Source organism: Suncus etruscus, chromosome 6 (genome assembly GCF_024139225.1).
Source record: "Suncus etruscus isolate mSunEtr1 chromosome 6, mSunEtr1.pri.cur, whole genome shotgun sequence".
Taxonomy (NCBI): Eukaryota; Metazoa; Chordata; class Mammalia; order Eulipotyphla; family Soricidae; genus Suncus; species Suncus etruscus.
In genome coordinates, this window is record NC_064853.1 from 11,306,401 (window position 1) to 11,327,630 (window position 21,230).

The 21,230-nt window shown below is 41.5% G+C and overlaps 1 protein-coding gene and 1 pseudogene across 1 annotated transcript in view; one reads left to right on the forward strand and one right to left on the reverse strand.

Annotated features, from left to right (window-relative positions):
* The window catches only part of IL23R (interleukin 23 receptor), a 75,432-nt gene that overhangs the window by 41,839 nt on the left and 12,363 nt on the right, over nt 1-21,230 (reverse strand). Inside the window, exons 3-4 of the mRNA XM_049774397.1 lie at nt 20,683-20,806; nt 2,933-3,093 (exon numbers count right to left, since the gene is read on the reverse strand). Of these exons, the coding sequence (XP_049630354.1) occupies nt 2,933-3,093; nt 20,683-20,806 (285 nt within the window). The remainder of the gene's footprint in view (nt 1-2,932; nt 3,094-20,682; nt 20,807-21,230) is intronic.
* On the forward strand, nt 6,969-7,129 carry LOC126012787 (uncharacterized; annotated as a pseudogene).

A 21,230-nucleotide genomic window follows, 5' to 3' on the forward strand; every position in this document is an offset into this window, starting at 1 on the left:
TGAAGTGGTCTCTGAGCACAGAGCCAGGAGTAAGCTCTGAGCATTGCTGTGTGTGGCTCCCAAACAAATAAAAAAATAAATCAATTATTTTTATTTAAAAGCGTACATCTAAAAAGAAACATCACATCTATCATAAAAGTCATATTTAAAATTTCTAGTTGGACTTAATTGAACCAGACTGCAGGAGTCTGGTATCTTTCTAGAAATATGATTGACTCATAATCATTCAATGGGCAGAATTGGTGTTGAAAATGGCATAACCAGAAGACACTGCACTTTCCCCTCTAAATTATATTTCTCTTCAAGATAAATGTAAGCAGCCCTTCCACACATCATTTTGCCAGTGTTAAGACCTTATTAATTTGGCCCTTCCACTCACCACAGTCTTCCCAACATAATTAAAACTCAATCCTGTAGCTGTTAGGTGGAAATTGTTCCCAGGAGACTCCTCTATCCTGCTCCATTAAACAGTTCATTTATCTGACTTACAAAACCTCATTCTTTAAAGAGAAGGAGGAAAAGGAACATCGGAGTCATAGACTTAGAGATGGTGACCCTCTAACATTCTCTCTTAGCAGAGGTAGGATGATGGTTTAACTGGGGCAAATCAGCTAGTCTAGGGTAGAGTTTGCTTTTCCTCCTTACTAGCTTCTGATTTGAGCAAATGGTTTACTCTCTCCTTCTGCTCATTACTCTTCATAGTGTCATGTATGATGGCAGAAATAAATATGATGTGCATGATAACTGGAACACAATAGTTATGGGATAAAGAAATCATAATGAGAGGATAATAATAGTACTAGTAGTAATAGTACTTATAGTTTTTAGTACTGTACTTCTAACAATAGTACTACTGTTTTTTGTTTGTTTGTTTGTTTGTTTTTATTGGCCACACCCTGCAGTGCTTAGGGGTTATCCCTAGCTCTGTACTCAGAAATCACTTCCGGCAGGCTCAGGGGACCATATGGTATGCTGGGGATCCAACCCAGGTTGTCTGCATGCCAGGCAAATGCCCTGCCCATTGTGCTATCATTTCAGCCCCGATAGTGCTAATATTAACAATAATTTAGTTCCTAAAAATGATACTGCCAATGGAGATATTGCGCATAATAACCATTTAGCATCATTTAAACATGATCCATTGAGGAGGATCCGTTTTAATAAAAGATCGTGTTATTGCACCTGGACATAAAATATTATTCTGTAAGAATTTATTAGTCATGGTGAAGTGAATTTGAACTTTAATAATATACAATACCTTAGAATTACCAACACTAGCTTTTGTTTGCATGGTCAGTATTTGTATAAAGGCAAGTTCAGACCAGTCCTGTTATTTGAGATAGCAGAAAATTTAACTAAGTTAAAGGTTGATAAGTTAAAGTATTTGCCCCAGTTGAAGAAACCAGTAATTCCCCAAGAATACAGATGTTGTAACCTGAGAGAAACACACATACCCAGATCATTATCATCAGGAAAGTTGTCAAACATATTACAGTGTGTGTGTGTTTGTGTGTGGTGTGTGTGTGTGTGTTTGTGTGTGGTGTGTGTGTGTGTGTGTGTTTTGTTTCTTTATTTGGGGACCAGCCAGTGGTGCTCAGGGGCTATTCTTAGCCCCATACTGAGGAGTTACACCCGGTGGTGCTCCGGGGACTGAACTTGGATCTCCCACATGAAATCATGTGCTCAGTCCTCTGAATTCTCTTCAACCCATGCATTGAGCTTTTAAATGAATTCTTAGTTTCTGAATGAAAGCTGTCGAAATGATAAGTTCCTTAGTTCTGCCTCCTGCCTTGTTTCCTTTCACTTCTCCAAAATAGCATTGCTATGATGGTAAGTTAATATATATATAAAGCAGTTAACCCTGAAAAGGGTGTTATGTATATTAACTTATTGAAGTCATACACCACAGTCTTTTTTTTTTTTTTTTTTGGTTTTTGGGCCACACCCATTTGACACTCAGGGGTTACTCCTGGCTATGCGCTCAGAAATCGCCCCTGGCTTGGGGGACCATATGGGACACTGGGGGATCAAACCGTGGTCCATCCTACGCTAGCGCTTGCTACCTCTAGCGCCACCTTCCCGGCCCCATACACCACAGTCTTGAAATAGAAGGGAACTTACATTTGGAGCTCTTTGGATGAACTCTGACTTTAAGACTTGGATATAATTTTAAGAAGGTCAAAGAAAATTATTCTTTTAGAACTTAAAAAAAAACAGCTCCTATACATAAACTTAGGCAAAAGATTAAGGATATTATATAGTTTATAATAGTAAAAATTAGAAACAATATGAATCTCCAACAATAAGAATCTAATCAAAGAAATTTAATAACACTGTACTAATTAAATTAACAAAATTATGCATTCTATGTTGTAAGTCCAAAAAAATTAACTTTATAATATATAAAGCAAATAAAATTAGTATTTGTTAAATCTGGTTGGTGAGCATAGAGTCATCAGTATCATTCTCCAGAACCTTCTATGTGTTTTATAAAGCTTTTCAAAATAAAATTTAAAAATAAGATCTAAAAGAGCTTCAGTATACTGATTACACTTCTTTTTTTTTTTCTGATTACACTTCTTACAATGCTAGATTCATAACACTTCATTATAACCCTAGAATTTATTTTGGGGCTACAGGACATTTCATTAATTCTTGGACTTAAACACAAGAATCTCCTAATAATTTTTTTTTTACAAAGACAAAAACACATAGATAGAATGAAGACTGGATGGATAGCCAGCCAAATTATAGCAGTTTCTATTTCAGAATGGTCTTAGACAGATTTGTAGGTACTTTATATTCTCTTGATCATGATCTACTGGAATTTGGAAGGTTCTCATTTCAGATCTAGACTTGATTTGACATGATGAACCCCAGTTAATAATATACATGTAAAGACACTCTAGAACCCCCCCCCTTTTCTTTTTACCTATATCATCCAGGTGGATTTGCAGTTGTTCTGATTCCTCCATGCCCAGGGCATTGGCAGCTTGGACCCAAACCAAATACTCCTTGCCACCTTGTAATGAATCCATGGAGATGTTAATAAAACTTGAGGTGAGATATTGTTGTTGTTCTTTGGTCTCTAAACTTGAAAAAAGAATTAAAAGGATCCTGATGAGCAAAGAAGTGTGGTATTAATTATTACTCAGAAATCTGTAATGTTCTTTCAGAATGAAATCTTTTACCACAAAATTAATCAAAAGCAATTTTATTTTGAGAATGTAAAAAGGAAATTCAAGGTTATCAACAACCACAGGCTGAGTTTCATGGCCTCTCAGCACTTTTGCTTTTAAGGACTTCTCTAATTAAGGAAAAAAGAGATGAAGCAAGTAGAAGCAAAGATAAACAAATGGGACTACATTAAATTAAGAAGCTCTGTACCTCAAATGAAGACTAGAATACAAAAATCAACCATGGAATGGAAGAAACTATTCACCCAGTACCCACCTGATATGAGGTTAAAATCTAAGATATATGTCATTAGTAGATCTCAACAAGAAAAAAATAATCTAACCCTATTTAAAATTGGGGATACATGTGGCTAGAGTGATAGCAGAGTGGATAGGGCATTTGTATTGCAGGCAGTCTCCTGGATTCTCTCTGCCATCCCATATGATTCCCTGAGACTGCCAAATTATTTCTGAGTGCAAAGCCAGGAGAAACTCCTGAGCATTGCTGGTTGTGGCTCCAAATCTCCCCAAAATGGGGAGAAGAGATGAACAGACATTTATAAAAATAAAGGAATACAGATGGCCAAAAGACACATGAAAAAAATCACAGAGTTGCCCATCAAAACCACAATGAGGGCCAGAGCGATAACACAGCAGTAAGGCATTTGCCTTGCATGTGGCCAATCACAGGACAGAAGCGGGTTCGAACCCCGGCATTCATATGGTTCACCGAGCCAGCCAAGAGCAACTTCTGAGCACAGAGCCAGGAGTAACTCCTGAGTGCCACTGGATGTGACCCAAAAACAAACAAACAACAACAGCAACAAAAACACACAAAACTGCAATGAGACATTATCTGACATCACAGAGACTGGCACACATCACAAAGAACAAGAATAGCTAGTGCTGGTGTGGATACAGGAAGAAAGGAACTCTCATTCACTGCTGGTGGGAATATAGACTGGTCCAGCCTTTTTGGAAAACAATATGGAGGTTTATTTAAAAAAAAACCTAGAACTTGAACTCCCATATTTGACCCAATAATACCCTGGGGAATATGTCCTAGGGACCCAAAAGCACAATGTAGATAAAGCTCTCCGCACTCCTAATTTCATTGCAGCACTATTCACGATAGCCTATCTAGAAACAACTCAAGTGCCTGGGAACAGAGGAGTAGATAAAAAAAAAAAGTATGGTACATCTGTATCATGGAATACAAAAGCACAATGTAGATAAAGCTCTCTGCACTCCTAATTTCATTGCAGCACTATTCACAATAGCCAATCTAGAAACAACTCAAGTGCCTGGGAACAGAGGAGTAGATAAAAAAAAAAAGTATGGTACATCTGTATCATGGAATACTATGCAGCTGTTAGGAGAAATGAAGTCATAAAATTTACATATACATGGATGAATATGGATAATATTGTGCTGAGTGAAATGAGTCAGAAGAGAGAAACAGACATAGAATGATCACAGTCATTTGGGGGATATTTAAAAAAAATAGCATGATAATAATATACAAAGACAATAGAGATAAGGACAATGGTGAAAAGCTTGCCACAAAGAGTGGGTCAATGCAGTTAGAGCAGAAAAGGGACCATTTTGACAATGAAAGTTGAGAAAGATCACTCTGGACAAGAACTGAATGCTGAGAAGAGAGAGGGAAAATGTCTGTTATAGAGGCAGGTATTGGGGAGGCCAGCAGGGAGGGTGGGAAGCAAACTGGAGAGACTGGTAACAGGAAATGTGCACTGATAAAGGGATAGATGTTAGACATTGTGTAACTGAAACTCAATCAAGAACAACTCTGTAACTGTATCTCACAGTGATTCAAAATAAATTTTTTTTTTGGTTTTTCAGGCCACACCCATTTGATGCTCAGGGGTTACTCCTGGCTAAGAGCTCAGAAATTGCCCCTGGCTTGGGGGGGATCACATGGGATGCCGGGGCTTGAACCGTGGTCCTTCCTTGGCTAGCGCTTGCAAGGCAGACACCTTATCTCTAGTGCCACCTCTCTGCCCCCCCCCCAAAATATATATATATATATATATATATATATATATATATATATATATTGTGTGTGTGTGTGTGTGTGTGTGTGTGTGTGTGTGTGTGGTTTTTGGGTCACACCCGACAGTGCTCAAGGGTTATTCCTGGCTTCAGGCTCAGAAATTGCTCCTGGCAGGCATGGGGGACCTTATGGGACGCCAGGATTCAAACCAATGACCTCCTGCATGAAAGGCAAAAAAACGCCTTACCTCCATGCTATCTCTCCAGCTCCCAAAATAAATATTTTAAAGAAAGAAAAAAGGAACAAAAAGGAATGAGCTGGAGCTATAGTACAGTGGATAAGGCAGTTGTCTTGCACTTGGCTTTCCAGAGTTTGATCCCTGCTGATCCATATAGTCCCCTGAGCCTACAGGAGTGATTCCTGAGTGAAAAGCCAAGAATAACCCCTGAGCACCACCAGGTATGACCCCCAAAGCAAAACTTTTTAAATTTTAAATAGGGACATGTATGTGCATATATATGTGTGTGGTTTGTTTTGGTTTGATTTGGGGGCCACATTCATCTATGCTCAGGGACTGTGGCTGGTGAGTTGGAGAACCCTGTGAAATACTGGGTATCAAACCAGATCAGCGATATACAAGGCAAGCACTTTACACAATGGACTATCTCTATGCCCATATGTATGATTATGTTAAGATATAGACATATCTAGAGATATGTTTTACTGCCATTGACATAAACCCAAGATGATCTAATGGTCCACTTCTTGGCTTCTGATCATTAATAAAATTAACCATTTGCCAGGGTCCTATGAAGGGTGCTGGCCAGAGGCACTGCTGCCCATTGTGGCATGGAAATTGGAATTAGTAAATTGAAATTAGTGAATGCTGGCTAGACCTCTGGGTCCAGAGCAGGAGGCATGAAAGAGTGGGTGGACAGCTCAGCAGGGGTTGGGAGGATGAGGTGGAGTCTGGCAAGAACTCCTTCTAGACAGAAAAGTGAGTAGCGTGTTCTAAAGTACAGAGCCTCGATAACACAACTTTTGGAGAAAGAAGGATCACCCCCTTATTTTGGAAGATGAAAGCATGGAAAGCCATACAAAGAGGTCACAAAGGGGGTTGGTTTGACTGGGTGACATGACGTTCTGCTCCAGGCTTATTCCTGGTGGGGAAGAGATTACCAGGCCCACACCTTACCTGCTATGCTATCTCCCTGCCCACCTTCTGCTCAGTTTGAAAAGGGACTAACTGGAACCTGTGGCTGAGTGGATGAGGAGAAAGAAGGGTAAAGAAGATATTGGGGGAAATCCCAGTTTGCACTAGAAGGGAGGAGTCAGGGGAAGCTATTAGGAGCTCTTGAAGTTTCAAAATCACTTGAAATTATTTGAAGTTCAGCTTTAATAATGGAATGATTAGAAAAGGCTTTTTAGCTAACAAAGTTGGTCACATTTCAAATGTCATTTATTAAGTTTGATCTCGGCCTTTTTAAAACTCGTTTTATTGGGACCAGAGCAGTGGTGCAAGTGGTAGGGCATTTGCCTTGCACGTGCTAACCTAGGACAAACCACAGTTCAATCGCCTGGTGTCCCATGTGGTCCCCCAAGCCAGTAGCGATTTCTGAGAGCATAGCCAGGAGTAACCCCTGAGCATCACTGGGTGTGGCCCAAAAAGCAAAAAAAACAAAAACAAAAACAAAAACAAAAAACTTGTTTTATTTAAGCATCATGGCTACAAAATTGTTCACTGATGGTTTTCCGTATACAAGGTACACCATCCTTCACCACCTTCTCTGCCTTTTGGCTAAGATCAAGTGGAGTATTTGTGAAGGCTGAAACAGCAATGTTACTAATTACCATTAGTTTTGGACCAAAAGTTAAAACCTCTCTTTCAAATCTCAATCTCTTACCTCTTGATATTTGCGGGGGGGGGGGGGGGTCCACACCCGGCAGTGCTCAGGGGTTATTCCTGACTCCAGGCTCAGAAATTGCTCCTGGCAGGCACGGGGGACCATATGGGACGCCGGGATTCGAACCGATGACCTCCTGCATGAAAGGCAAATGCCTTACCTCCATGCTATCTCTCCGGCCCCACCTGTTGATATTTTTAGGGTGTAGGTTTTGGAGGGGCTCATAAAGGGAGTGCTAGGTACGATTCTTCTCTCTTTTGCTGCTTATCATGAGGAGAGATTATCTTTAAGCCATCTCCATCTTGCTTCCTGAAAGAAAGGTGATTCTATGCCTAGTAATGGCGTTTCTGCCTGCCTCAGGCCCTTCTTCTCTTTCTCTGGGGTGTCAGAAAGCCAGAGGGTTTCCTTTCTGTTTCCCCAACACATGCTAAGATTTTGAGGTATGAGTCTCTCCTCGGTGCTAGCTAAGAAGAGCAGCAAATATTTAGGTAGCTATGATCATATTAGAAAGTTTTCTGGTACCACAAACCAACCCACATCCTCCCTTCCCGTCATGACAAATTATTTCAATAAAGTCCCTTTAACAGGAGGACACCATGTCCAATGGAAATATAAGTACTTTGATATTTGAGGTTTCTCTCATAACTCTGGTTATGAGTTGGCTCAGAACCCACTAGGAAAATGGGAGGGGTCAAAGCCATCCCATCCTGGCTCTAAAATTTTGTTATCTTGAATCAGGTTCATTCATAACATTAATGTGCTTTCACAGACGTCACATATTTAGGAGAAGGTGATGACACATTCAGCAGTGCTCAGGGCTTACTCTTGATGCTCAGGGATTATCTCTAGTGGGGCTCCAGGGACCATGTGGGGGTTCTGGGGATTGAACCCAGGTCAGTCATGATCTCTCTGGCTCCATTCTTTTCATACTTTATTCCTGTTTTGAGAGCTATAGCACACTCTAGGTTCTCCCTCTATACTAAATGCATGACATATAACTTACAGATGCCTCTTTTCATTATAGCGTGAAGTTTAACACTATAAATACACAAAAGTAGAAGAGAAATGGCCTGGGAATTTGAGCAACAGGGTAAGGGCAATGACCTAAATACAGCCTTAGGCTTAATGCACAGGAATATTTTACAAATTTATATCTCCAGGCAATTTACTTTTACATCTGGCATTTCATCCCTAGAGATCCATTTTCAAGTCTGCATTGATTCCACAATTCCCAAATGTTCTCCCAGCCCACAGTTTCCTAGCCAGATCCCTAGATCTGCTGGAATTTTTTTTTTTTTTTTTTTTTTGGTTTTTGGGCCATACCCGGTAACGCTCAGGGGTTACTCCTGGCTATGTGCTCAGAAGTTGCTCCTGGCTTGGGGGACCATATGGGACACCAGGGGATCAAACCGCGGTCCGTCCAAGGCTAGCGCAGGCAAGGCAGGCACCTTACCTTTAGCGCCACTGCCCGGCCCCTGCTGGAATTTTTAGGGACAGAGACACAAAAGTCTAGGGAGTAAAAGACAAATCTGCCTTCTGTTGCTGGGCAGTAGAGAACTCCATCTATGAAGGAAACCCTTTCTGTATCCGAAACATACTTGATCTATTTATTTATTTTTAGGGTTGAGGTTCATTGCTTCTATTTCTTAAAAAAATTTTTTTAATTTTTTAATTTTTTTTTTACTGAGGTCATTGTGAACTACAAGTCTTTCATAGTTGTATTTCAGGCATTTAGTACCAGTGAGTTAGGGCCATTCCCACTACCCCTGTTGACTTCCCTCCATCATAGCTTCATAACCTCCACTCCTAGCCCCCTGGACTACTAACAGGTCCATTTTGTCTTTAGCTTGCTATAGTTTGGGTTTTTGAAGTTTCACCGTATAAATACACAGAAGTAGATCAAGATTCTGTTGTCAGAACTGAAGAGGTGGTGCAAGCAGTAGGGCGTTTGTCTTGCACGTGCTAACCTAGGATGGACCTCGGTTTGATCCCCCAGAGTTCCATATGGTCTTCCAAGCCAAGAGCAATCTCTGAGATCATAACCAGGAGTAACCCCTGAGCGTCATTGTGTGTGGCCCCCAAACAAAAAACAAACAAACAAAAAGATTCTGTTGTCATTGACTTTTGCTTGGGTATTTAGATCTGACCTCTTTTTTTTTTCCACCCAATGCATACATGTTCTATTTAAACCAGAGCAGACCAGTGCACCTTATCAGCTGAGAATGAAAGATTCTCCAAAGCTTCTAGGGATAGGCACCGGTATGGGGCTCTGTGGCATCCAGCAGCTCTGGCTTTGAGGTTTCAGCACATCTCTTCCCTCACCATCTTGCACATCTCACCATGCCCTCCAGGAAATGACAAGGGGGGCCAAGTCTGGAGCTACAAAGGGGGTTTTATTGACAGACCTTGGTTCAAGTCCTAGCTCTGCTCCTATACAACACTGCTGCTCTCATTTTTTTTTCTTAGTTTTTGGGCCACACCTGGTGACGCTCAGCTATGTGCTCAGAAATCACTCCCGGCTTGGGGGACCATATGGGACACTGGGGGAATCGAACCTTGGTCCATCCTAGGCTAGCACATTCAAGGCAGACACCTTGTAGTGTCACCACTCCAGCCCCTGCTGCTCTCATCTTAAACAGAATAATCAATGGCTTCACACCAAATAAGGAGCTTATAAATTATTGTTCCTGCTAGTAGCCTTATTATTTTGGGACAGAAGTTCTAGCTCTGTGCTAAGGTATTACTCCTGGTGAAGTTTGGGGGGCCATATGGAGTGCAGGAGATCATATTAGGGTTGGTCCCCATGCAAGGCAAGTGCCTTACATGATATACTATCTCTCATGCCCCTAAATATTATTAATTAAAAGGTAATTATAACACATGACTTCTACATATTCTACATAGGAACCAGGGAGGAAGTGCAAAGAACTGGAGCACAGACTTGCATGGGGGAGGCTCAGGTTCAAAGCCTGGCACCACATGATTCCCTGAGTAACCAAGGAGTAACCAGTAAGGAGTAAACAGGGAACACCTGGCCAGAGCAGCTGATGAGTACTACCAGTGTGACCCCCAAAAATACTAATAATGTATTTTAAATTATTACAGTTTGACAAATGAAATCTATTCTATTTCACTGTCTCATAAGTCAAACCATGCAATTAAATGCAGGTCTTTATGTTGTTCCTTTTTATTTTTTCTGAATAGAAAGTGGACTTTTGATGAACAGAAAACTTGTCCTCAGACATGCTAAACTCATGATAAATAAGAATTGGAACTTTCATGTCTTAAGAAATGACAATTATTTGGGTGTAAGTAGGACAGCTTTGACTATTTCTCCATTTGAGAAAACCACACATGTTCTTCGTTGGTTTGTGGCTAATTCTTGTGCCGCATATTTGAGACACAGGTCAAAGTGAGAATGTTTTCTCAAACTGCCACTAACCAGAGAAACCAGGTAATTTAATTCTGCCTTTAAAGTTTACCCTCACTTTAGCTCGTAGACCAACGTCCTTCAATGGGGGGAAAGCCCCTAGAATATTCCAAGGGGACTGCAGGTGAAAACTGCATAAAGGCTATGGAAAGAGAGTAGAGAACCAATCATTAGAACTAAAAAAGCCCCAGAAGAAAACAGGGTTGGAAGGAGACCAGGGTTGCAAAAAGTTTCCTGCCCTAAAACGCAAAGCAATGTTTTTTTGTTTGTTTGTTTGGTTGGTTTTTGGGCCACACCCGGCGGTGCTCAGGAGTTACTCCTGGCTGTCTGCTCAGAAATAGCTCCTGGCAGACACGGGGGACCATATGGGACACCGGGATTCGAACCAACAACCTTTGGTCCTGGATTGGCTGCTTGCAAGGCAAACACCGCTGTGCTATCTCTCCGGGCCCGCAAAGCAATGTTTTAACTTAACCCAATAATAATGACTGTTTGAGGGTCACAACTTACTGTGCTCAGGACTCACACTTGGCTCTGTGCTTAGGGGTCATGTCTGACAGGGCTGAGGGGACTAAACTAGGGATAGAACTTGGGTCAGCTTTTAAGTCACATGTCCTATCTACTGTTCTATCACCCCACCTCCCTGATAATTGGTTATAGATTTTGTTGGGTTTTGTTGTTTTGTTGAGGGAAGTTTTGAGAGGGAAGTTGGGCCGTATCTGGCAGTGGTCAGGATCGCTATTACTCTCTACTCAGGAATTTCACTTGGTGGTGCTTAGGGGACCATATGGAATGCTGGGGATTGAACCCAGGTACGCAGTGTATAAAACAGTGTCGTACCTGCTCAAGTCTCTGAATTTTGGGGAGGAGGATTGGTTTTGGGGTTACACCCGGTGACGCTCAGGGGTTACTCCTGGTTATGCACTCAGATATCGCTCCTGGCTTGGGGGACCTTATGGGATACTGGGGGATCAAACTATGGTCTGTCCTAGGCTAGCGTGCCTTGCAGTTTGCACCACCACTCCGGCACCCCGATGTTTTATTTTATGATTTTTTTTGTTTTGTTTTTAAATTTTTGGGTCACACCTAGTGATGCTCAGGGGTTACTTCTGGCTATGTGCTCAGAAATCGTTCCTAGCTAGGGGGATGCCGGGGATGGAACGAGGCCCCTCCTGGGTCAGCAGTGTGCAAGGCCATCGCTTTGGCCAGAACTGCAAGGACCATTTTAAAATAATTATAGTTAAGAGACTATTTTGCATTTGCTACTTTGAAAGAACAAATTTATCTATTTTAAAGGATTTTGGGGGGCATAGTCAGTATTGCTTAGTGTTTACTCCTGGCTCTATGCTCAGGGATCACTCCTGGAAGTGCCTCAAGGATCTTAAATGGAGTTGAGGATCAAACCTAGGTCAGAAACACTTTCGGCAAGTGATTTACCCATTGTACTATCTCTCCAAATGTGTTTTTTTTTTCATAAACAAAGCAACACAAAAGAGATATTTGTAAAAATAAAAAAAGAGATATTTGTTAAAGAAATCTATTATTGTTTAGTTTTCTCTGAATGACTGAAAAAAATCCCACCTATTTCTGGTTGTGATTAATTATTAATTATAATACACCTTGACCTGAAGAGTGTTAAGCGAAAAAAGTAAAGCAGGGAGCAGGAGCCGGAGCAATAGCGCAGTGGTATGGCTTTTGCCTTGCACGAGGATGAGCCAGGACAAACCTGGGTTCGATCCCCCGTCGTCCCATACGGGCCTCCAAGCCAGGAGCGATTTCTGAGTGCATAGACAGGAGTAACTCTTGAGCATCACCGGGTATGGCCCAAAAACCAAAAAAAGGAAGAAAAAAAAAAGAAAAAAGTAAAGAAAAATAATGATGATAAATATTCAGAAGAAAAATAAAGGAAAAGGGAAAAAAGCTTTAAGAGATGTTTAGGAACAGGGAGGGAGAGACTGGAGAGATAGCACAGTAGATAGGGCACTTGCCTTATACCTGGCCCACCTAGAGTTAATCTTGGTTTCAAGAGCAGAAAAAGAGAGAAAGACAGATCAGAGACAGAGAGACAGAGAGAGAACAGGCCAAAATGGAATTATCCTTGGGAAAAGAGGAGTGGGCAGGCACGAATACTTAATCTAATATTTAACCTCAAATTATAGTTTCAATCTCTCCAGAGTGGAATTTTACCTCCATCAATCTGGACTTTCCGTGGTTGCCACTTGTGAACAATAGCGATTTCTGTCTTCCCCCTATTGCAGTCGGCTTTCTCTAAAATCTTTCTTTTCCTATTCCAGCCTCTTTCTGACTATAAAAACTTTCCATTGTTATATGCCCTCCCCCTTGTAGTACTTTTGTATATTCACTCACAAATATTTATTGATTGACAAGTGGTTGGTTTGAAGATGCCTTCTGGACACCCGAGAGGGATCATTGAACAAAATGTGAGAAATTTGGGGGCTGCAGTTCAGGACAGAACATCTGGACTGGAAACATAAATTAGGGAGCTTCCTTCACACCAGGAATTTAGATAAATTAATTCTTTAAGGTAATGAAGGTTGAAACAGATAATGCAAAACTTCCAGAACAAAGCTATAGGGTGCTACTATTTTCTTGGAAATGATGAGAAATAAGTAGAGGCTCAAATAAAAGCTTCCAGAAAGGGGCTGGAGTGATAGCAGTGGTGGGGCTTTTGCCTTGCATGCGGCCAACCTAGGACGGACCTTGGTTCGATCCCCTGGCATCCCATGTGGTCCCCCACGCCAGGAGCGATTTCTGAGCGCCTAGCCAGGAGTAATCCCTGGGCATCACAGGGTGTTGCCCCCCCCCCCCCCAAATAAGCTTCCAGAAAGGTGTGAGAAGAACTCAAAGGCAACTGTGTCCAGGAAGCTAACAGAGAGTGAGAGAGAGAGAGAGAGAGAGAGAGAGAGAGAGAGAGAGAGAGAGAGAGAGAGAGAGAGAAGCAAATGTAAATGCTAATAGCCTGGAGATGACTTCATGGAAATGTGGGAACCTAGGATTAGACTCCAACATTGCATGTCCCCAGAAATATCCTTGAGGCACCACTGAGTATGACCTCCAAGACTGTCTCCTCAAATAAAATAAAACAAATGTTGAAATAGAGATAGGACATTGGGAAGGGCACTTTTCTTGAAAATTTGGGTTTGTTCCCTGGCACCCTATTTGGTCTCCTGAGCCTTACCAGGAGTGATCCCTGAATGCAGAACCAAGAATAAGTCCTGAGTACTGCTGAGTACTGCTGGCCCTGACAGCAAAATAATTAATTCATAAGCAAATAAAATAGAAGATGCTCCTAACAAGGAAAAGTAGACTGTGGCCATTTAAGATGTCATTAGACCAGTGGTTCTCAAATAGTGGGTGGCATGAGGCTCCCTAAAGGGGGGGGGGCGTGTTTGACCTCAGCAAACACTGTCATAACAAGCTAAGCCCCGTGTTTATGTCTCTGTATGTCTCTGGAGCTGAGAGTTGCTGTGTCCTGCTTCAAACCCCACTTCGAAAAGCTATGCATTGCAAAACGTGCTCATTGTAGCCATTAATCCAGACATCACCTCTGATTTAAAATCAGCTCAAATTATTTTATATATTTTTGTTTTTCAGGTTAAAGATTTTGTTAATAAAGATACTATTTACAGTTGCTTGGGGGTGGCGCAAAAATGTTTTCTTCTTCTTAGGAGGGCATGACAGAAAATAATTGAGAAAGCACTGCACTAGACCAATTTCACTGGAAGGCATATCCTAGAAGAAAGAAGATTATAGAGGTGTAGAAAGAAAAAGGGAAAAATAGAAAGTAAAAAACTTTTGGAGTTTTGCCAAAACTTACTCCTTCGAGGAGGACTAGAGAGAGAAAGGAAGAGTGATGTTGTGATTTTTTTTTTTAAAGAGGTAAAAAGCTACAGCATGTTTCAAAAATGCTGGGAATGATCCTGTAAAGGTATAAAAAGGTGCAGGGCTGAAACAAACGCTTAGCATGGAAGAGTCCAAACTTGATTCCTGGCACCTAATGGCCCAGGAGCACAGCCAGGAATGATCCCTGAGCATACTCTTCTCTGACCCCCCCCCCAAAAAAAAAATAAAGGGAGGGAGAAAAAGCAGTAGAACAATTTCCTTCAGTGGCAAAGTCAAGGTTCCCATGTTCCCTGCAGGTTGATCTGGGGTAATGTTTCTCCCACAGTCCTCCTTCAGTGGGAGAAGGAAGACCAAGCATAAGTGCAGCAGTGGCATAAGTTATGAATGAGAGAGTGTGGTAGTTTTATTAGCTCAACCATAGAGGAAGCAGGTTATCAATAGAGTGAGGGAGGGGAGAAGACCAAGTGTGGAGAGGAGAGAGGAAATGATGAAATCATCATCTGGCTTTCTGTGGACTAGAAAATTCTCGGCTATTTAGGGCTCTTAAGCGGTTCTCTTGTTGCAATGGAGTTTTAAGAAACAAAGGGTAGAAAGTTGGATTGTGGCCCCAGAATCAGTCCATTCTCATTGAGGAAATGGATTTGAAGGAAATGGATTTGAAAATAGAAACCTATGGGGCCAGAGAGATAGCATGGAGATAAAGTGTTTGCCTTGCATGCAGAAGGACTGTGGCTCGAATCCCAGCATCCTTTATGGTCCCCCGAGCCTGCCAGGAGCGATTTCTGAGTATAGAGCCAGATGTAACCCCTGAGCACTGCTGGGTGTAACCCCAAAACAAAAACAAAATAGAAACCTAAACAAGAATTCCTAAAACACCACATGAGAGCCTTAAAAATAGGTGGGACTGTATCTAAACATAAATGTTGCAAACTTAGCAGGTTTCTGAACTGACAAGCAGGTAATTGATTTCAGGAGATCTAAAGTGAGATCATCTCAACTAAGAATAATTGTACTTTTGGAAATAAAAAATGTCAGACCCAAATACCCAAGCCAAAGTCAACGACAATAGAAGCATGAGACCCAAACTACAACAAGCTATACACAAAAGGGACCTGTTACACTAGCAGTCCAGGGGCCTAAGGGTGGAGGTATGGGAAGTATACTGAGAACAGTGGCAGAGGGAGGTCGACACTGGTTGTGGGAATGGCCCTAATTTATTGTCACTATGTACCTGAAATACAACTGTGAAAGACTTGTGATTTACATTGGTCTAGATCACTCATCTATGGGTTTTAAGAAAAATAAAAGTCATTTTTGCAACAATCCTCAGAGACAATGAGAGGAGGGCTAGAACTTCCAGCTCACTTCATGAAGCTCACCACAAAGAGTGGTGAGTGCAGTTATAGAAATAACTACACAGAGAACTACCATAATCATGTGACTGAATGAGGGAACTGGAAAGCCTGTCTAGAGTACAGGTGGGGTGGGGTGGGGTGGGATGGGGGGAGATTTGGGACATTGGTGGTGGGAATGTTGCACTGGTGAAGGGGGTGTTCTTTACATGACTGAAACCTAATCACAATCATATATGTAATCAAGATATTTAAATAAAGAAAAAAAATGGAAAAAAATCTCAGTGCCAAGGAGATTCAAAATTTTGCTAAATGGACTCAAATGGGATTGACTGCAAGGCTGCCAGAGATTCAATTTCCTTCAAGAGATACACAAGGTTCTGAGCGAGATACCACAGGCATTCCAGGATGAACAATAAACAGCATATTTATAGGAAGTGGTTGGCGAGAAGCATAGGGAGAGATTATCCACAGGGGTTGTGCTTATCTTCTCTCTCTGTATGCACTGAAGCAGAATACCCAGGGCTGTAGGGCCGGTGGGGACATCAAGCAGTCATATTGTTGAGGGCAGACAGAAGCACCAAGAAGAAAGCTCTAGAAACAGCACAAAGACCATTTCTCATCACTTCCCCCCAACACCTAAAACAAGTAGCACTGAGGTCCTTGAGCCACCCTGAGAGACCACCCTTGAAATCTGCCTTGGGCACCAGAGGAAGAGAAGGAGTGAGGCCACTCTGCCCTTCTGGCTCTACAAAACAATCCACAAGAGTTTGGAAATAAAATTTGCAGGTGCTACCTTCTACCTCTCTGTCCATGTGGGAAGTCCCTGAATAACCCAGGACCCAAAGGAGCCTCTTTACACCCAACACTTACTCCCTTAGAAGTCAACTTTGCTTTTCGAGGGAAAGACTTTTTTTGATGCTTAATTAGAAAAATGAATGTTCTCTTTTCTAATTTTTTTCCAATTCATAGGCATGTATGTTTTTTTTTTTTTTTTTTTTTGGTTTTTTTTTGGGGTCACACCTGGCAGCGCTCAGTGGTTACTCCTGGCTCCATGCTCAGAAATCGCCCCTGGCAGGCTCAGGGGACCATGTGGGATGCCGGGATCCGAACCACTGTCCTTATGCATGAAAGGCAAACACCTTACCTCCATGCTATCTCTCCAGCCCCGGATGTATGTTTTTTTAATTAATGATACCATGGAGAGATCTTCATTCCCTTTCCAATTTGTGCTTGCAGGAACTAAGTCTTTGAATTGGCCAGAGGAGAGCATTCATTTTTATGCCAATTCCTCATATTTTTTATGTCCTCTTTAATACGTTATCAGAATGCCATTAATCAGTTTGCATTCATTTAGAATTTGAATTAGTTTTGTCTGAGTTTGGCTATAAATTATTGTTGGATTTCAGAAAAGACAGTGGAAGGACTTCTAAAATGATATGCAGCCTCATTTTATGATTATTTTAGAAGGTTATGACAGCCTTATCAGAAAATGTGTATTTCTAAGTTATCAGAATAATCATTCAGCAATGATTTATCTATTATTTGCTATGTGTCAGGGTGCCTTCCAGGTTAAAGTGATAAAGAACAAAGCTAAGCAAAGGAAGTTTTAGCCAACATTCAGTTTAAATATTAAATTCTGCTGTTGGTGGTGATGGTGTGTTTGTGTGTGTGTGTGTGTGTGTGTGTGTGTGTGTGTGTGTGTGTGTGTGTGTGTGTTGGCCACGAATGGAATTCAAATAAAGCACCCACGTTACCACTGAGCTATACTGAATTAGTTCTATCTACTTCAGATTAGAATGTAAACCTCAGCTTCATTTTCTTTTCTTTTCTTTTCTTTTCTTTTCTTTTCTTTTCTTTCTTTCTTTCTTTCTTTCTTTCTTTTTTTTTTTTTTTTTTTTTTTGATTTTGGGCCACACCCGGCGGTGCTCAGGGGTTACTCCTGGCTGTCTGCTCAGAAATAGCTCCTGGCAGGCACGGGGGACCACATGGGACACTGGGATTTGAACCAACCACCTTTGGTCCTGGATCGGCTGCTTGCAAGGCAAACGCCGATGCTATCTCTCCGGGCCCTCAGCTTCATTTTCATTTCACTTTAAGGAATGAGTGAATTTATGAGTATATATAATAGCTAACAATGCTAATTACTTATGAGTAAATGTGCTCTCATAAGTAATTCTAATTAGCACATGTAAACATCTCCTTCTAAGTAGCTCTGTCTCAGATAACTGTAAAATATTATAAATAAACATTATTTACAATATCCTACTAAGTGGTCTTTTTATGCCCCTACATTAATCTTCTACTCTCCCAAATGAGTTAAGTTTTGATAGAAGAACTATAATGACTAAGTGAGTCACTTTATATATATTTTTTGTGGGGGGAAGGGGAACCCACACCCAGTGACGCTCAAGGGTTACCCCTGGCAATGTGTTCAGAAATCACTCCTGGCTGGGGGGACCATATGGGACTCTGGGGGATGCTAGCGTGTGCAAGGCATGTCTTACCGATTGAGTCATCACTCCGGCCCCACTTTATATTTTTGTTTACTTGTTTTGAAGCCACATCAAACAGTGCTCAAGAGTTATGGTTCTGAGCTAAGGAATCACTACTGGTGGAGGTGGTGGGAACCACATGGGATGCCAGGATCAAACCTAGGGCGGCCTCACGCAAGGCAAGCGCCCTCCCAGCTGTGCTATCTTTCTAACCTCAATAGAGTCACTTTAAAGATAAAAGAAATGGTTGTTTGGTTACCTAAAGATTGAGTAATTCGTCTAGACCCTGGAAGAAGATTGGAGGACCTTAAGAAAAGGCCCTTTTTGAAAAAAAGATTATTTAATCTTATTTGGGTTTCAGGTCATGTTGAGCAAGCTTTGCTTGCTAGTGATAATGTTCAGGAGACCATATGGAAGTAGTGATTGAACTCAAGCTTCCTGCATGCTGCAAAGCATGTGCTTCCAGACCTCAAAGCAATCTATCATCCTGATTTTTGTTTTTTGTTTGTCTGCTTGCTTGCTTGCTTGCTTGCTTTTGGGGCCACAACCGATAACACTCGGGTTTCTCCTGGCTATGCGCTATGTGCTCAGAAATCGCACCTCAAGGCCGGAGAGATACCGCAGCAGTAGGGCATTTATTTGCCTTGCAAGCGGCTGACCCAGCACCAACAGTGGTTCGATTCCTGGCATCCCATATGGTCCCCTGAGTCTGCCAGGGGCAATTTCTGAGCGCCAAAAATGAAAAAAAAGAAAGAAAGAAATTGCTCCTGGCCGTTATCTGTCCTAGGTTAGTGGATGCAAGGCAAAGGTCCTACTGCTTTCACTACCGCTTCGACCCCAACAAAGGTGTTTTTTAATGAATTATTTTTACTTTAAAATTTTAATATGAAGTAATCATGATTTATATAGTTATTCATAATTGTGTTTCAGGTGTACAATATTCCAACATCAATCCCACAGTCTTGACTTCCCTCTACCAATATGCTCTTTTCCTTCATATCCCCCAGCCTTCCTCCTCTTTTCAAGTTTGGTTGGTAGTGTAGAGGTGGACATATATATGGACACATATAAACAACAAAGCCAACAACTCTGTACACATGAGATCCAAGCTACAGAGCTTCTTTTAAAATCGGATGAGGGAAACAACCAAGATGCCCTTCACAGATGAATGGCTAAAGAAACTGTGGCACATATACATAGTGGAATATTATGAAGCTGTCAGGAGAGATAAAGTCATGAAATTTTCCTAAGCATGGATGGACCTGGAAACCATTATGCTGAATGAAATAAGCCAGAACGACAGAGACACAGAATAGTCTCACTCATCTGTGGAATTTAAGAAAAATAAAAGACATTATTGTAATAATGCCCAGAGACAATAGAGATGCGGTCTGAAAGGACTTGCTCACTATAAGAAGCTCACCATAAAGAGTGGTGAGTCCAGTTAGAGAAATAACTACACTGACAACTACCATAAAATTTTTAATAAGTGAATGAAGGAGAATGCCTGTTCAAGGGGAAGTGGGAAAGTTGCACCGGTGAAAGGGAGTGTTCTTTTTAGGACTGAAACCCAACAACAAACATATTTGTAATCATGATGCTTAAATAAAGATATGATTTAAGGGCCCGGAGAGATAGCACAGCGGCGTTTGCCTTGCAAGCAGCCGATCCAGGACCAAAGGTGGTTGGTTCGATTCCCGGTGTCCCATATGGTTCCCCGTGCCTGCCAGGAGTTATTTCTGAGCAGACAGCCAGGAGTATCCCCTGAGCACCGCTGGGTGTGACCCAAAAACTAATATATATATATAATTTAAAATAAAATAAAAATCAGGTGGGGATGAGTCACCACTGGGCCTGCTCACCAATTACCTACCAAGGAATGCAGTTGGGGAGAAATCTGCAAGGTACATTGCCTGAGAAATAGCACAAGAGATAGATCACTTGCCTACTGTGAGCAAAGCCCCGTATCCCAGCTCAGCATGAGCCCTCCCCACTCTCCTCTTCTCCAGCACTGCAGAAGTGGCCCTCAAACATAGTCAGGTATGGCTTCAATATAAAAGAGGAAAGATATCATGACCCATAAAGCTGTATGATCACATCATGGATCATCATAAGGTATTTGGGGATAATGAGGTATATTTAATATCAGGCCAGATTTCTTGGATCACTGTTGAAGGGAGTAGAATGTGAGAGAGAAATTGCTTTGTTCATGGAAAGTAATATATACATACATATACATATATGTGTAAATATATATGTATATTTTGGTTTGGAGGCCATACAGGGCAGATATGTGCTCAGGAGTAATCCCTGGTGGTTCTCAGGGGCCCATATGTAGTGCTTGGGATAGAAGTGAAGTCAGCCACATGCAAGGTAAATAAATGCCTTTCCCCCCTGTACTATCTCTCCAGTTTTGTTCTTAGGCAGTTGTTGAGAAAAGCACCTACCTCATCACATGCACCACATACTTGGTGTCTATGTAGGTGGGTCTCCCAGGATTCCAGGTACAAGTTAGGATGTCTGTGTGTTCATAAATGACGCAGGTTACCTTATCAGGAACATCTGGTGGATCTACAAAAAAAATGTATTACTTAAGCATTACCATACAGCACTAATTTTTTACACTTAGTTGGTCAACTTTCCATTTTATTTATTTAGGTTTGGGGCCATGGCCAATGGCACTCAGGGCTTACTCCTGACTCTATACTCAGAGATCATTCTTGGTGGTACTTAGGGAATGCCAGGGATTGCATTCAGGTTGGCCATGTCCAAGACAAGTGCCCTACACACTGTATTATCTCTCTGCTGCACAACTTTCCATTTTATTGAGAAACCAAGCCAATCAGTTGTCATAAGCATCTCCCTTATTCTATCCCCACACCAGCAAACATCCTTCTCCCCTGTCTACATTATCATGGTCTATCAGATTCATTAGTTGTCCCACACTACAGTCTCTACTCTTTGCTAGTAATCTTGACCATTTTGGTCAAGACAT